The sequence below is a fragment of the Vidua macroura genome, chromosome 8 (genome assembly GCF_024509145.1).
Source record: "Vidua macroura isolate BioBank_ID:100142 chromosome 8, ASM2450914v1, whole genome shotgun sequence".
Taxonomy (NCBI): domain Eukaryota; kingdom Metazoa; phylum Chordata; class Aves; order Passeriformes; family Viduidae; genus Vidua; species Vidua macroura.
In genome coordinates, this window is record NC_071578.1 from 17,848,731 (window position 1) to 17,866,910 (window position 18,180).

The window sequence follows — 18,180 nt, forward strand, 5'->3', positions numbered from 1 at the left end:
TCATAAGAAAACTAGCAATGCTGAAAGAGAATGCCTCAGAAAACTCTTCTTCTAAGACAGACAATCCACTTGGTTATCCACGGATTTAGAAGATTTCAGCAGAAACAAATTCACTGTGGTAGGATGTTTTCGATATGCAAAAATAACTGTTCCTGTTTAAAGGTGCCTTAGAGAGCGAAACAGTTGAACCAGGTTGTGACTGTTGGCTGTCCACCTTCTCCACAAAACATTTTCAAATTTGTTTATGTATTGAGCTTAAACCCAAAAAAGGGAACTTCTGTTTGCAAATCTAACTACTCAGGATGTGACTGTAGTTTCTCAATAATCATATGACCTACTTTAGCTTTTTTTTTTTCAGACACTGCAGAAGAGCAAGATTCATGAACACTCGGGTGAAACCACTCTGTTGTCACAACTTCATAATGACCTTACTAACAAGCTGGATATCAGCACCAACAGCATTCCTTCTCTTAGGTAAGTGATCTAACTTATTTGTTTTCCATTCGTTCTGAGAACTTTTATTCCTGGGCCTGATGGGATTATTTATTCCCTAGCTTAATTGTCTATATCTTGTGTAAAACTTTCTTGGAGAAAAAACATTTGTTGAGCCAGAGGGGCGCTTTGCTGAGTTTTCTAGCTCACATTTGCTATTCTGGGTGCAAAGGGCTCAGCTGTGCACAATCCAGAAGGCACAGTGAAGTTAAATGCCTGCAGCTTTGCAGATGAGATGTGCACCTGCTGAGCACCTTGTTTAGCACTTTGTTTCCTTCTCCCTGTACAGGAAACAGTACTTCAGCAGAGTTTGAGGGAAAATTGACCTGCGTGCATGCTGACTGCAAGCTGCTTTTGGACTCTCCCTTACTGGACTTTCACGGTCCTGACTCACGCAGCTTCTAATGCTCCCTGCTGGCCCAAAGCAGGGCTTTCTCACAACCTGTTTCTTACTTACTTCATTCTTACTCATCTCCACGTTGTGCAGGGAAGAAGTGGGGCTCATGGCTAGGAAGCCTCAGCAGGGGTCATATGAACACTGGGACAGTGTGGTCTGACGGGGAGGGGGGAGCTGGCAGCAGTTCCATGGGCTACTGCCATCCCTGGACGTTTGGTAAGGGGGAAGGCACCACCCTCTGGTGGCAAAAGCTGAGGCTTTTACCTCGTCCCATACTACCCTACTTCATGCAGAGATTCACAGAAAATCACTATCTACACCTTGGGAATCCCACAGGAGCAGTTTGCCCCACCTGAGACATGCAGACCGGTTATTCCAGCTTGCATCCACTGCATACCGGCTCCTGCCTCACCTTCTGCAAAGCTGTCCACAGATCTGCAGCAGTGTTCTACCCTGCCTCTGGGGCTCCCAGAGATTTCCTTCCTTTCCTATTTGCTGCCTCAGTTATAAATGGCAGTGAGCTCCTGGCTGCTGCAATGCCACAGGACCAGCCATTATCTGTTGCAATGAGGAGAAATAGGAGTTGTTGGAGGAAGGGAAAAAAAGTCACGTGGAAGCAGGAGGTAACAAGCAAAGGCACTAAGGCAAATGCTGTGTGCTTAGACGAGGCACACATTGCTGTTTATCACTGCAGGTTAGGGCTGGGAATGGTTTACAATACCTAATCCGGTGGGGAAATTGAGCTCTTCCTGCTCCCTGATTTTAGGCCCAAATTGCATTCTGCACCATTTTCCTGGCTGAGCTGACCTCTGGGCAAGGCACCGCGTGAGCAGAGCTGTGTCGCAGAGAGCCCGGGCACAGCAGTGTGACACACACGCTGCTCTCCGCTCGGCTCAGCTCTGTGTGCAGCAATGTCTGGGCAGGGCTGAGTCTGCCCAGAGTCACACCGAGATCACACACTGGAGGCTCCCAGCCCGGTGAGTCCATCGCGTGCTCAGCAGCTCTGCCTCGCCGCGGGGAAGCACAGCGGCCGCGTTACTCTGTGTTACAGAGTGTTTGCGGCCGGCGGGGAGAGCTCCCCGCGGGGAGCCCGGCTCCGGCTCAGCTCAGCTCAGCCAGCGCCGCTCCCCGGCGCGTTCTCCGTTCCTCTTCGCACTGCCCCCAGCTGTAAGCAGGGCCCACCCGGCCTGCGGGCTCTGCCAGCAGCACACTCACCAAGGTGCTCCCCAGCGGCTGGAGGCGCAGCCCGGTATCTCAGCAGGCTCCCGGTGCTGCCAGAGCCGGGGGCACATCCCCATCGCTGTGCCAGCTGCACACCGTGCCCGAGCCAGGGCACAGGGCAAAGAGCACCGCCACTGGCTTCGAGGCTCTTTGAAAAATGATCCACGAGTCACTCAAGCGTGGGTATCAAATTCGTCTGCTAGGCTCTTCCACACAGGAGCAAATACTCTGCAAGTCCAGAGGGGTTTATTCAAGACGTGTTAGTCTAAACTCCCGACAGAGAGAGTCAGAAATCCAGCACTGGGACTAGAGCACTGCGGAGTTTAAGCCATCATTTCTAACCTCCGCAAATGGGAGGTTTTTGTACGTCCCCAAAAGATCTAAATTGCAGATAAGATCAAGATCAAACAGAAAAACGTGTATTTGAATTACTTAATCCACCTATTTCCGCCCAAGAAAAAACTGAAACAAATAGAATCCACCTAACACAGTCTTTGAAAGCAAGCGGTATTTAAGCAGCATCCAGTAAATGATATTAAACCTTAATTAAAAGCATATTGAAAGTATGAATTGAAAATATTCTCTTTAGTCTTGTGGGTTTTCAGGAATTTCCCTCTCTTTTTAAAAAGAAACTAATAATTTAATCTCAATATATTAAACTGACCTACATAAAATATTCCATGTAAAATATTATTTCTGCCATAAAACACATAATCTGTCACTGGTTTAATTCCATTAGAAAGCATACATTAAGGTCTATGGATTATGATCATTAGGATAATAAAAGTAATACAATATTACTTTTATTATGCTTGAATTTAAAACATTTTTCATATGAGCACAAAGAATAATTAAGGGGATAGAAGAAAGGTGTTTTTTTTTAATTTATAATGAAATAAAATCACAGGCGAGAGCAAAGAGACTAGTTTTTAATATGGAAAAACAGAAGCTATGCTTTTTGTGCCCACTGTGTAGCCTTAGAGCTTTTTGTTCTTTTTAAATTTCCTTATCTTTATAACTTTGATTTTGGTCATTTAGTATAGCCAGTATAAGCATAGATTCTCTACCCCTTACAACTCCTTTTCTGAATATCATGGAGGTTTTGGAGAGAAAACATTTCTGCTTGTATAAAATAAGTTCCCAGACATTTTCATTATGTAGAAAAGTTTGGCAAAAAAAAAAAAAAAAAAAAGACTTTCAGCTCTGAATTATAGTTCCCAATTTTTTTTTTTTTAAACTCAAGCTCTTCTCCAGATTTTTGAAGCTTGATTTGTAATTTATTAAAATTTGGGAATAGAAATGCAATTAAGACCAGGAAATAAAAATAAATCTGTTATAAGCCACCCAGTATATCAGATTTTTTTGGCATAACCCTGGAAGCCCCAGGGCCCACACTCAGCTCAAGAGTTTTAGCAGTCTGAAAAGCAGACATAAGATTATTTCTGTAAAGATACCAAAATGCCTTGTTTTGGAATGTAAGGACTATGCTTCAAGCTTAAAAGCAGTCATGTTTCTAGCATTCATTTTACTGGACAACAAATGAAAATACAGACCCCAAAACCTCAAGAAAATAAAATTCTTTGTCCACAAAACGTGGAGGGGAGGAGCTGGGACATACAATGTAGGACACCTTAGTGGTAGGAAAATTGAGTGCATTTAGGACACTGAAATTCTACTTGGGTTTCAGTCAGACAATACTCCCTCCCGATTCCGTGCTATGGTGGGGAATGCTAATGAAAAGATGATGTTGTGTGCAAAGCAGCTGTGTCCCCTCCAGGTGCCCCATGTACTGTCACCCTGCCAAAGAGCAGTGACTTGGTGTTGTGCCTGAAGCACGTGCAGGAGGCAGGAGTTGAGCAGCACACAGGTTTAGAATGCAGGAGTCATATCTGCCTTTAAAGCCTTCTTGTGGTCCAGCACCTCACGCAGCTACACATCAGTTACATCATTTGGAGCTACTTGAGAAGGCCTTGGTGGAAACATCCTTCACTTAAAAAACATTTGAGTGTACATTTTTAACAATTTCCTGTAACAACCAAGCAACATTAAAACTAAACACGACCTCTCCTTTTTCTCATTTTTAAAAAAAGTTGATTCTGTTTTCTTGCTAAAGTATGTGGGAATTGTTTTCTTCAAAGCCACTCCATTCTGAGGGCCTGCATACTCTGAGCATCAGGCACCATGGCTCAGTGGATTTATGGAGAAGGGAAGGGCCAGGAGGTGTCCTTTTCATGAACAGAGAATGTGGTGTAGAATTCTCTGGAAAGGTTTGTTTCCAGCCTACAGAATTTGCTTGCAAGAGGAAAAGACTCTTCTCTGCCAGCAGTAAATCACATTCTGAAGATTGGAACTCCAGGCAGGATTGGGATTCATTGGAAAAGGGGTGTTGGGCTATGCCATATCCTCACTTATTAGCGTGTTTTATTAGCTTTAGTGCATCTGTAATCTTTTCCTTGATTTATAGCAGCTTCTCTTGTATAGAGCTCTCTGGCTTGCAGTGACAAAACCATGGAATGGAAACAGTGCTAAGGCAACATAAAATTTTGGAACTGTATTTTCTCTTCTGGTCAAAAACTGGCACAGTGTGGCCACATCTCTAGGATGCCGTCATTAACTTGACTGATAACATTTCACTACTGCAGGAAGCCTTGGATTCTATCCTGAGATTTCTTAGAATCAACTATCCCCTTGGAAAAAGCCAGAAATGGCATTCTGCTCAATGTCCTAACAGGCTAAAATATTTCCATTCCAGATTTTTGGAGAGCAAAGGTACATGCTTCTGGAAGCCCAGAGGAGGAAATAGGTGAGTTCATGGTGGGATTTTCACTTCCAGACAGGAAATTAGAGGCAAAATAACAAAACTGAATGTCCTTAGAAGACTTCGTATACTTTTTAGGTGTAGAAGATAAACGTTGTGAGTTTGTAGTTGCCTATGTGCAGAGTCCTGTCATGTGACTGACTCTAAATTACGTGTATGAGGACAGAGCATGGGACTCAGATCCTGAACACAGGCACCCCCCTGCCTGACGTACAACCCGTATGTACACACAGTGATGCCAAATCACAACACATAGTTTACACTTTCAAATTTCCTTTCTTCCCAGCAAAGGCTTACAGAGGCAGAACAGCTAGGCAAGGCAGGGGGGCAAGGGACAGGGAGCTGGATATGTGCATGTGCATGCCTTGAAACAGCAATAACAGTTTGGAAGGATGCAAATTGGCAAAGGAGTGTGGATGGGGGATTTTGCTTTTGGGGTATAAGTAAAGCCCTGGCTCTAAAACTCAGCTTAGACCTGCACACCCCTTAGCCACAGATTCACATGGCTTCATTGTACGCAGGGATTTTAAATAATGGACTCAGACTCTTCTCAGCCACCTACTCTGGCTCAGCATTTTTTTTAGGGATGTGTTACATCTGAAACTCAAAGAATGTATTTATTATTTAACGGTGTATACTCACTGAGCTGTTTTCAATATTTGCAGATTACACATATGTTATTATAGGAGTTACTCTGGGAGCAGTTCTAGCAATCGGTTTTGTAGCAGTAATAATCTGCATGGTCAAAGCCAAAATGATTGACAGTGACTTTGGAGGTAAGAAAAAATAGTCCTGATCCCTTTTCCATAAATCTAGCTTTCCTCATGTTCTGATACAGCAGATCTGAGCATCAGTGTTAGCAATTGTGTAAGTACAACAGCTCTGGTTTTCCTGTGAAGAGCTATTTTAAGAGTCTCAATTGCTGGACTGCCTGGAACTGCAGATTCACATTTCACTATAACCAAGTCTATTCTTTAGCCTCAAAGTTGTTTCTCATGATACCTGGGGGATATGCTACAACCAAACTCAAACCAGACAAAGTGTTAGCTAAGACACAGCTCTGAGAAAATTGTCATGAGATATTCCAGCTGGAAGAATCAAGAAGGTCTTTAGGAAAGTTGCATGACACAACTAATATCAAAGAGTTTTGCCTCAAAGGATGGCTGGATCTTTACCAGCTGTAACTATATACTCCTGGTTGCCTCATCACAAATTCTGTGGAGGCCTATCACCACTCTGTTCCTTGTTTCTCAACTAACCACATTTTCCTCTTCTCACTTTAGAGTCAGATGGCAAAATGGAAAGAAGGTAAGAGTCATTGTGTTTTCTGTTATGCGCCACTTTTAATTTCTCTCTCTCATTATGCATGATGTTTCCCCACGTTGGAATGATTGCACACATGGCAAGCTTCTAGAGGACTGGGATATCTAGTGAATCTGTATGGGAAAAGGAATTTTCTTCTAACTGCTTTTCAACATTTCAGAAATACACAAGAAAATCTAGCAGACTGAGATTCTTTTTAAAATGAAAATCTTGAAACACTTGTGATGAAGCTTCTTTTTTATTTGTTTGTATGATGCATAATAACAGCAAAGTCTGGGTAAATGGCTTCATCTAAGATTACTGTGTCTGTATCTCAGTTCTGAAAACTCCCTTCACTCTGGGCTCTTATAAGTCAGGGTCATGCAGTGATCATTCCTGCTGAGAGTGATGCCTCTGCCCTTCACCTTCCTCCCCCTTACCCAGAAACAGTAAGGCCATTTTAGGGTTTGAGCACCTGACCAGTTCACCAGCAGGAGAGCAGAGCCAGTTTTCTGAGGCAATGGCCACTCTGCATCTCCCCCAAGGACAGGCAGTGGGGAAGGGATGTACAGGAGCGGATACTCTGGACTGCAAGTTGTCTGTTGGCTCATGGTAACCTACAGATGTGGACACTTGTGTCCCTTTGAGACATTTTTATAAGTGACTAAAATTCCCCAACCATCAATTAATGAGCATTCTCATCAAGGGAAGACAACAGCTATACTCTGTGATCTCAGAAATGGCACAAAATATTTCCTTTTTTAGTAACACACTATTCTCTGACAAGACTCTGGCAATTTCTGTGCATTAATCTGAAATTGATTAGGACTATGATAAGGTCAGAAGAACAAACATAGAATACCTGGTAAACTTTATGATGCTTTCAGGACAGTGTAGACAGAATAATGAACAGGAAAGTCACGAGAAAGAGCTGAGCCAGAACAGAAAAGCCAGAGACCAGAGTCAAGAGAAAAGAGAATAAAGGGATGAGAGGGACAAAGACAAGAAGAAACACAGAAGGCAGTGGTAGATTTACTGCCTGGGTGAAATGCAGACAGGATGATCTATGAACTGTTCCACACTGGACTTCTCTAGCTCTCTTTGCTGTTTATTATGTGTCATATTTTCCTTCAGAGACAGACTGAACATTTATTACATCATCCTCTGATCTTTCTAGGGGAAGTGGCTGACTTTGCTGTGGCAGCAAAATTTAACATCTTTAATGGTGACCTTACATTGATCTCATTGATGTTTCCTTACCCAGTCTGCAGGTATTTGCTGAAGTCTAGAGTGAAATTTCCAGTTTCATGACAAAATTCTGATCTTAAGGCTGGAAGTGTGACACAATACAGAAATATTTTGCCTTAGAGCCACTGACACTGACCAGTGAGAGAAACTCTTAATTCCACAATATTTTGGGGCAAAACTATTTATGTTAAAGATGACACTTTTATGGCTGAGTAGAAAAGAAACTTAGAAATCCACTGTCACTTCTTAATCAGTGTACTTTTCAATTCTGCTGTGATAATCAGTAACTTACTAGCAAATCTTTGTTCTCATTCACTTCATGGCATCTATGTATTATTACTCTCTGGTAGGTCACTAAGGGATTCTATAATGCTGGTAATAATCTGTGGAAACAGAATAACCTTCTACTGGTTTTGAGGAAACCTCTGACAGTAAAAATACTACCAGAGCCATATAAATATTTTCAAATGCCCCTAATAAACTAATACTTAGTAGGATTTATTTAGGTCATCAGAGACACATATGATAATTAGGTCTAAGTTGATTTTACCTACTTGCCTCAGTTCCCTAGGAAATTCTATTTCATGGAATTTTTAGACCAGTGGCTAGTCCTAGAAAACCCTCTGATAAAGTGAAGTCCATTGTCTGAAATCACCTGATTTATTCCAACCAACCATACAGCCATCCTGAATCCCTCAGGGAAAGGCAACCTGAAAGCTTCATGATGGTGTTAAGAGACACCATCCCTTTAGGACTGGAGAGGAGAACTGGCAAATCTTCTGCAAACAGCTTCATTTTCTGCTTGACCAGGGATGATTATTAATGCTTGTTTAGGAAAAAAATACTTAATCCAACTGATAGAACACTCAACCAAATTCACCTTCAGCCAAATTTTGTTTTAAATTTTACATCATTACTCCTACAAATGCCACCAGCCACTCAGTATTTCCCTAGCTGGGAAATACTCCAAGTGGGTATCACCCAGCACTGCACTTCCACAGCCAATGGAGTTGCTCAGCCTTGTACCAGCTGAAGGTCTTGATGCAGATAATCATCCTCTGTGGCAGAACCCCAATTAGCTGGTACTGAACTTAAATGACCCCTTCCAAGAACAGATTTTCACTAAAATCAGGAAGTATTCAGATGCATCCACCTTGATAATTTCCAAAATACTTAAAACACAAGTGTTTTGATACCTACGTGACACTGACAGCTCATTGTGAAATAATTAACAGAATTTACCACTTTATCTAGTCAGGTACATAACATTAAGATTTAAACAATCAATTCAGGATGGGTTGCCCTTAAACTCAATGGGATATTTACTAACACTTGAGAAGAAAAAGGCTTGAGGCAAGATTCTGTCAGCCAACAAAACAGCAATTTATATGTCAACTGACAATTATTTAACATCCTCTTTTTTAATTAATAGCTCATGTCAGTATCAAATGCCGTCTTGGTGTAAGCTTGGTAAATTATAATGCCTAAAAATTTCATGCAAGTTTAATGTATTCATAAAAATGTCTGGGCACATTTAATGCTGGCAATATTTTGAGTTAACTACAGTGCATGTCAGCCAGATTTATTTTGACAGGAGACAAAGAAAGAGACATACAGAGACAAGGAGAAGGGTGGAGAGACAGAGAATGTTTACTAAAAAAGAAAAGGTACATATTTTAAACCTGCCACAAATGAATCTGTGGTCAAAACATCCTGGGCAACAGCACACACAAAATTCCCCATGCCTTTTACTGGATTCTACAGGACTCCATGTAAATCATTCAGTAGAAAATCAGGTTCTAAATGCAATACACAAGTTCTTCTGATGTTTTATGGAAGAGAGGAGGAGCGTGGGAGGTGCTTGCCAAGCATATTGGTGATTTTCTTTTCCTATCCGAAGCCTCATCTAAATATTCTCATATATTTTCCTTCCTGACTTTTAAAGGACCAACTTCTCTCTCCTTTGCTAGACTGTGCTTGAGAAACACAGGATACTTTTGAGAATTGTAGCATTCTTTAGGTGAATGGAGCAGGTCTTGGAATGTTACTGCACTTTGAAAGCCTCTAATATGTTCTAAATAATCACTAAAAACAGTGCCACACATTGCATAGGAGGTGAAATCATCCACTTTGAAAATATAAACATCACAGATTGATGGCATGGAAAAGACTAGGTTTGGGCAATCACGTGCAGGTTTCAGTGCTGTGCTGCAGTTTCTTCCAACTATCAGAACTGTGGCAGCCTAAACATCTGAACCAGGAGTCTTTTTCTTAGCATTTTGTCATGTTCAGGTCTGTAGCCTGACAGGCAGGGACAGTGAACAAGATTTGATCTAAAAATATCATATCCTTCAAACAGGTTTAAAGTCAGATAGAAAGACAAAGATCTTGTTTTGGAGATGAGAAGAGTTCTTTCTGATCCAAACTTGGTCTACAACACTGAATTGCAGAACACATCGTTTAACAAACAGGAAGCCAAAAACACAGACGTGAGTCCCGTCACCTGCAAATGAGAGACACAGTCTGTCCAGTCACTGGAGTCTGAGCTCGCAAATAAACTTAACTGGAGATCTAGGTTTGATGCTAGAGTGGGTACTTGAAAAAGCCACATGTGGGAGTCCTTTGGAAAATGGTCCCTAAATTTACAAACCAAAATCCCTAATAAATACAAATTGAAAAAAAGAGACTTTAGACTTGTCTGAGAGTGTCACTGAAAGAGTGGTGCCCAAGGGGAAAGGGTCAATATACACAGCACAGGTTTCCCAGGATGCTGGGCACTGAAATGCATTGCAGCCCCTCAGATACTGTGCCAGCTATTCACAGGTAACACTGTAAGTTCAGCCCACAGCCCAGCAGCAAATTGCCTGCATCTATCCTTACTCTCCTAAAACAAGCCTATTTTTTCTTTTCCTGTCCCAGGAATATTTTGAACCATGCAGTCAGTTTGATCTTCTTGGATCTGTAGCAGACCAGTCATGTAGATGCAGCAGAATCTTTGACACCTCTGTGTGAATGGATTCTCTTAACATCCCTCAGTGATGCCCTAAGCTGTTCTTTCACTTGCCACTCTTGGTTTCCCAAGCAGATCTTCACAAGGTCTTTCATTCTGACAAGTAGGATATTCTTTGTACAGTTCAATCATCACATCAACAAAGTTTTCAGAAATTGTCAGTGGTTTACATAGAAGGAAAAACAGAGTGAGCAATGACACTTAACCTCTCCAATGATCCAAATAAGCTTTGCAAAATCAGTCACTAATTATTCCTGTGAGATCTGTTTTGACTACAGAGCCTCTCTTCACATTGCCACCATGGCCTAAAACCAGTAGTGAAGAACTGTCACGAGGATGGGAGTGGGAGACAGCTTGGAGGGCTCCAGTCCTCTTAGGCAGAAGTGCATTTGCACTTCACTGAGTAGATACCACCTGCACAAGACAAGTGTGGCCCTGTTGATACACAGAACAGGCCCAATTCTTCTCTCAGCACTGTAGGGAGTAGTGAGTGGTTGATAGGCTGAAGGCTGTATTCACTGCTTTAGGTTTCCTCAGCATCCATCCTGGGAATTGAGTTTAATGGAAAATATTTAAAGCTTCACAAATGCCATAATAATGCATGCTATTGCAAATAAATTTAAGGACGAGTAGAGATGATCTAAACAACTCCATGTGAGTGCAAATGTTAAAAAACTGGCAAATAATCTCAGCAGAAATGGCTGTCTCAATTCCTTGTAATATACATTTGCATAAACAAAATGTCAATATCCATTCTGTGTCGAGACAATAGTCACCAGTGACTAGAGTAATAAACTGTCTTTTCTTCCTACTTCTGGTACTTCCCTGTCTAGCTGAACTTGTTCTTCTGAATAACCTTGGACAAGTCCCTGGCTCAGGTTACCCTTTCCATAAAATGAAATTAATCTTTTTATCACACACTTCAAAATCAAGGACATTAAGCTTTGCACTATGCTTGGGACAGCAGGCTTTAAAAAGCAGCAGTAAGACACACTCTGTAGGCTCTCAGCTCCCTTAGCACCATTCCTGGATTGAGGGAATACAGACACAGCCCCTGAAAGACAGTATATATATATATATATATATATATATATATATATATATATATATATATACACACTACACACATACATATCGCACAAACTTCTAGGGTGAAATTAATTCATTAAACACATTTCAATGATACAGAATACATCACTGATGCCAGCTATGAGCCTGATGGGCAGAGCCACACTTCTGGCTATTTTTTGCTCCCCTGGCCACCCTCCACATTCCCTGGGGGGGCACCTGGCCCAGGGCGCCTGTTCTCCTCTTGGATCTGGGGACTGCCTTTGTGGTTGACCTTTTCACAGCTGCCGAACAGGGAAGAATCCTTACTCCTTCCTACCCCTCTGCACAACTGTTTGGGGCTAGTCTTGAATAGCTCTAAATAATCTGATTGTAAGAGTTGGTGCCAAACCTGCCGAGTCAGGAGAATGCTTTCCTGGTAATATTCAGACACCTGTCAGAGGCAATTCCTCCCGCAGCCGTCATGGTCACTGCTGGCAAACTTGCTGGTGCAAATGATTCCAGCACTGAACGAGTAATTCTACCCTTCCCTAGAGCTGCTGCAAGTCTGGATACAAAAAAAAAAGGTGAAATATTTCTGGAAGAGTACCCTCTTCACCCCTGTCAGCAGGCACCCAGGGTAACTCAAGTATTAGATGCCACTGAGCAAAGAGCCTCCTGCTCCCTGGCAGCACCAGTCTGCCAAACAAACTGAGTAGCTTTGTGTTGCCTAGGGCTTGTCAGAGAAGTGACAACATGGGATTAGCTAGGAATGAAAGCTGCTATGATAGCTAAAGGACAGCTTAAAACCAACACAAACCAAGGCCTCTTGACGCAAGAGACTTGAGAGTGCCGCAGGTGTTAGTCAGACAAGAACAGCATCGAATTAGAGCTCCTGCATACTCCAACTCACAGGTTTTCGTGTACCACATTTAATTTCTGCACACAAGTTCACACTAGACTTACGAAAAAAGAATCACTGAATTCAGATCCTAGGAACTTTTGTCAGTGCCATCTCAGAAAATAAGATTATTTACAGATCCTTTTTTAAGTGTGTACAGTCTATTGCAACATTTTATTTCAGTTCCCTGATCTCTTACTGTCCAAGAGTTCTGCCTTGAACAACCTGTACTAAGTATCAGCACAGCTGTTTGTTTTTCTCCTGATTGTTGCTTATAATCATCCACTCTCCATATTCCATGTGTACTTTACAGCCTGGTGTCAGAGAACAAATAGCAAGCTGAAAGAAATCAATGAGTACCACAAAGTGATGCTGACTTTTGCTGCAAGTGCTTGGGGATCTGTGGTGTACTTCACAGCAGTTCACAGAAGTTATGGGCTTAAAGGCTTTCCATATGGATTTAAATGGGGTTTAAAGGTCACTTTGCAGAAGGTCACAGAGTCAATGGAAAATTTGCATGGTCTTCTAAAGGAAAAACACTGCCTGAAAAGTTGTTAGGTTTTTGTGTGTGTTTCAGTGTGTGCATTAAAACAGCACCTGGCTGACTCCCAAGTCTTATTTACTATGCAGATACTGAAATGCTTGTGCTGGCACAGGAGAGGTGGAAGCTGGGGATAAGAAGAGTAACTAACCCTGTAGGCAGAAATGGACATTTTAAAGTGTTTGTGAATAGGCTTCCATGACTCCCTGGAGGAGAGCAAAGCACAGGAGCAAAGGATGTCCCATGTCTAGAGAAAGGCTTGCTTCACTTCTCCCTTCCCAGCACAGCTGTTATGTTCTGCTCAGGCAACACCCTTCTCTACTCTCTCAGGGAACTGGCCCTGCCAAAAATCAATGTGGTAGAACATGAAAATAATCTTTAGAGGTAGCAGGCTGTTCAAGGACGTCTGGCACAAGGGAAGTCCTAAAATATTACAACTGAGATGCCAGGGAAGGCTGGACGTCCTGTCTTGCAGGAACTGGCATTGTCAAAAATGGGAAGATTGCCTGAGAGCATCAGCAAGACAGCCACTATCTCTGAGTAACTTACTGACTGCATTGGACTATGTGGAGAAGAGCATTGGCCTCCCAACCAATCTCTTCTTTTCTCTTTATACATGCAGAGAATAGAGTTAGGATTAGACCTCTTAGGCAATCACTTAGAACTGCCCTTCCTAGCAGTTCCCTGCCAGCTTCTTCTCCTGTGACACAGGCAGGAGAACCTTATCCAACTGCTGATTCACCTCAGTTAGCCCATATCACTTTGCACTGGCCTATTCTGTATTAATATGTTATTAGAAGTGGGAAAAATATTGTATTTTTAAAGTTGGCTATAGATTCAGACAAAAATTTGTGTAGCATTTCCCAGGCTGTTATTTTTTGTGAAGAAATTTTTGACAAGTTCATAAGCACAGCCTATATCAGGTCCCTGGTTATGTTTTGAAATGCCTCTCCTTTCTGGGAAAGAGCTGCCACGGACTGTAACAAGCTGAAAAATATTATTGCATAACTGTTACCTCTTGGGTAATGTCAGAGCTGTGTCACTAAAAGAAATTCCTTGTGTGTGCAAAGTGCCAGACTAGCACAGGCAAAGGAGGGCTGAGACAAGCGCCAGGTACCTCCAGTGTGGTCACCAGGCAAAGCAGGCAGGTAGAGATGAGCTTTTGTCCTTGCATTCCAGCAGCAGACACTTTATCTGGCTGCCCTGGAAGCTCCCAAGGGCTGGGCAAAGCAGGCAGAATGGGAACTTAGCTGTGACTGTGCTGCAGGGCAGTGCAGGCACTGCTCCTTACAGAGCTGTGCTGACTCACCCCAGATCCAAACCAGAGAAAGAGATAAGGGAGGAAAAGCAGCAGAACAGAAAAAATGTCTCTGATTCCAGCCTGTGTCTCACCATATGGTCTCCCATGGACTGTATGCCCAGGTCAGACTGGAAGGATGAGAATCAAAATCTTACAGACACTAACAGGGCAGTGAATTCCACATGAACAGAATTTGGCAGAGCATTCTAAAAGACACGAGTGACAAAATTTCTCTCCGAGAAGGCAAAAAGGCTGAGGCAAATTATGTGAAGCATGGATTGTCCCTGCCCACCAAATCTCCTGTGACAGTTTTCTTTAGCAAAGACACCAGAAAATGCTGAAGTAGTATTGCTGGAATGGGACTACGATGAAGTTCATTTCCCTGTGGAGTTGTGAGATTTAATATAAACAAGTTGAGGGCTGCAAGACAAGATCGTGTTCCCAAACACTGACACTAGATGGAGCAAAACTGAATAAAAAATTTAGAGCAGTGAAGAAAAGATAAAAAAGCTCCCGCATTTCTGCAACTCTAATGTGATAGTCATTTGAATTCTCACCTTTGGTTATGGCTTTGAAAGTCACAATTAATCGCTCACTCTTTACACTTTGCAGGTCAAACACAGGATCAAGCCAAAACAGGTATGTTCTGGGGGAGGGGAGTGCTGGTGGCACAGGGAGTGACAGTAGTGGGCAGACCCAAAGTTGTAGAGGCACATCCACCTAGGGAAAGGTCACACAGCACTAAAGGCTGTGGGTTACCCTGAGCTCCTGCTGACAGCCCGGATCTGCTGGGCACTCTGCATGGGCTGAGGCAGGTAATTGAACTGTGCTGTCCCACTGCTTCCCAGTGCTTTACCTGGAGTTCCCTGGTGTAGGGCCCAGGCACACTGCAAGGCTGGCTGCCCTGTGCAGCTGCCCCACAGCAGCAGGCACTCCAGGTAACAAACTCCTGGGAAGATGCTCCACAAAAGGGATCCAGGAGCTGCTCCCCACTCTGTGGCAAGGCAACAGTGGGAAGCACCCCAAATGACAATAGTCCAGGGTCTGCAATACAGGGAGCCCTGGGATGCTGCCTGAAAATGCATGGCTTGCTGCTAGTGGATTCCTACCTGGCAGTGACAAGGGCATCTGGATGTCACCACAACAGCCTCAAGCATGCATTTGTTCTATTAATTCACTTAGGATAAACAAATGCCTCCAAAGGTACAAAGAGACATCTAGTAAAAGATAGGTAAGTGAAAGGAACTTCATGAATGTAACTCCAGCACCTCCATTAATAATTTTCTAGAATTCCTGTGATTTTTATCTGAGTATCTCCCAGCTCAACTTCAACAATGATGTTTTACCTGAGATAATCCATGTAAAACCAAAGCCAGAGAGTTATTGTTAACCCGTGGTTTTTCTTTCTTCTCACAGATGACAGCAATGCAATAAGAAACCCAAGTACAAGAGATCAATAACCCTTTTGCAATCAACAGTTACCTGGTCTGAGGATCAATAGAAGTCTCTTGTGCACAGGCAGGAATCTTACCAATACCAATCCTTTTCTCTGTTCTTTAGTTGAAAGGCTGATTGATTGTTTACAGGAAGAGCTTATAGTGCAGCTAACTTCAATAACCTGCACCCAAAAGGCCTGCAATCCCCCTCAGCATGTCTGTGAAGGAGATGTGTGAGGAAAATAAAATAGATGGGCTCTGTTCACTAATAGATCCTCTTTATTCTGTGATAAATATATGATTGATTTCTAAAGTCAGTTAAATATCAGGTAATCAGAAAGGTGGCAATATAATTCAGCAGCAGAATTCATGGTTACAGACATGTTTCAAGAGAAGTAAATAATTATTTCAGCAACTTGGAAAATCATTCATTTGAGGTTAGAACAAAACAAGGCTTAAAATTTATTTCAGGAAATACATGTTTTGGGTAAGAAAATATTTCATTAATTTAAAGTTTTATCTTTTTTAGATCTAGAACTGATGTATTTTGTAGGTGTTAGTGATGATTCAATTTAAAATTAATTATGGCCATTTAAAATTAAAAATTCCTTTTTGAAATAATGTTTTTCATGTTCTGTTGACACTTCATGTCAACACTGTACAAACAAACTAATCTGTTATTTCCAGGATTTCCCTATCCCTATTTCTTTAGTATAAAACAATGCACTAAGTTCAATCAGAATTTGTGAATAATTTCAGTTTCCCAGCACCTTCATTCTTGTTCTAGCCTTATATGTTCTGTTGGACTTGATTATATCAAAATTGCTTTGCCTGGCTCCAATTATAAGTTTCTTACAGTGGGAATGATGAGAAGAAAAGTTAAAGATTTGTTTCAGAACATTTAGAGTAGTTTAAATAATTTAAAATAATTTAAACCCAAGTTATTCTGTAAACACTTTCCAACTTTTAACAAAGCTTTGAGTCGGTGGCTTTGGTTTTGGTTCAGAAAACAATGCTGTGGATTCTATTCTGTTTAATCCTCTTCTTTCAAGAATGCTGTATATAACATATTGTCATCACAGGGTGCAAGAAAACAGGGAGATTTTTGTATTTCAACCGAGGCTTTTCTTTCACCTTGTGAAGACAGGGCAGCCACTGTCAACTGTGAGAACTTTGGGAACTCTTGGCCAGCATCCTCTGCTATTCCTACAGCTTCTCTCAGGAAACCCAGCAGAACTTCAAGGCTTGGGGGCCTCAGGTAGATGGCATGCCCAACTGAGTTAAGTAATATCCCAGTATTTCACAGGCAGAGCTGTATGTTGTAGCATTACAGGATGACTCCAAACTGGATGTTACACTATTTTATTGCAACTTACCATTATCCAGATCCAAAGACTCCAACCTGTAAATAAATAGGATCTTCATAACCTTTTAGCTCAAGCCAATGTCTATAGACATATGGGCTTTTTTAAATCCCTCACTTTACATACATTCTTAAAGTTCAGTTTTATACCTGCTTCTGCTTTCAGTGTGGCAGATCATAATAAAAATAATAAAGTTCTTTCCAGCTCTCCACTAATATAAGAGATTTAATCCAACTTAAAAAAAAAAAAAAAGCGCAGTTGTGAGACTGAAGTCCAACCTAGAAATTCTGAGTGTTATTAAGAAATATCACTCAAAAGTCATGGAGATAAGGGCCTCCTGTCCAGTAATCAACTTTCAGATCAGGCAGAGCTGATGTGCTGGGTCAGGGACTTAGAGGAAACATGCTGTTAGAACATAAGAACAGATATATCAGAATTTTGTTTTTATAAAGAATAAGCTACTGTACTACTTGTGACTAACTAAAGGGATCTCAATATAGGTATTTTTTGACTTTCACAAAGCAGGTCATTTGTCAAATGTGCAAAGGAAACTGGATAGTAATTTTCCCACACATTTTGAACAACAAAATGTAAAATTTATTTTGACAGAAGAATGATATATTGGAATACTTTCCCTGGTTTCCTAGGCGTCTGTTACCCATTTCAGTAACACTGCAGTTCATTAGCAGCATTTGCTAACAGATAAACTAAAGCAGTAATGTGATACTTGTAAGTAATTTTGTGTACATGTGTAAGTGAATAAAGCATCTTGTAAGGTATCTGTTAATTGATTTGCTTCCTGCAGTATAATTTTAATTAAGACTTGGAACAGAAGAGAGAGCATGTGGTCAGGGAGGAAAGCTATCACCTTCCCTTATTTGTGTGAACAAATGTTTCAGTAGGCATCATTTCAGTACACTATGGGAAATAAAGATGAAAATAAACAAGAAATGCTAAGCTACAAGCAGTAGAGGAGAAAGGCCTGGAGAATTAAGGTTGGTAATCTTGATCAGGCAAATGTGCTGGGGTAGTGAATAGATTATGATTTCTCAAAACCTTTTGGTGTGTGCCTTGGCTCCCTGGGAATGGGAGAAGGACGAGCA

General features: G+C 41.7%; 1 protein-coding gene across 1 annotated transcript; it reads left to right on the top strand.

Moving 5' to 3' along the window:
- Positions 1–380: 380 nt before the first annotated feature.
- TMEM273 (transmembrane protein 273) lies at positions 381–17,856 on the top strand. Its single transcript, XM_053983800.1, has 6 exons — positions 381–474; positions 4,863–4,913; positions 5,594–5,704; positions 6,212–6,236; positions 14,890–14,916; positions 15,694–17,856. Exons 1-6 carry the CDS (start codon positions 381–383, stop codon positions 15,695–15,697), a joined length of 312 nt encoding a protein of 103 aa, XP_053839775.1. The 3' UTR covers positions 15,698–17,856.
- Positions 17,857–18,180: the final 324 nt, after the last annotated feature.

What these genes read in the sequence shown, in the direction of transcription:
- TMEM273 (XM_053983800.1), top strand. Translation starts at nt 381, where the DNA reads ATGAACACTCGGGTGAAACCACTCTGTTGTCACAACTTCATAATGACC. An exon ending in AACAGCATTCCTTCTCTTAG is followed by an intron (nt 475 to 4,862) that starts GTAAGTGATCTA and finishes TTTCCATTCCAG; the next exon opens with ATTTTTGGAGAGCAAAGGTA. An exon ending in GATTGACAGTGACTTTGGAG is followed by an intron (nt 5,705 to 6,211) that starts GTAAGAAAAAAT and finishes TTCTCACTTTAG; the next exon opens with AGTCAGATGGCAAAATGGAA.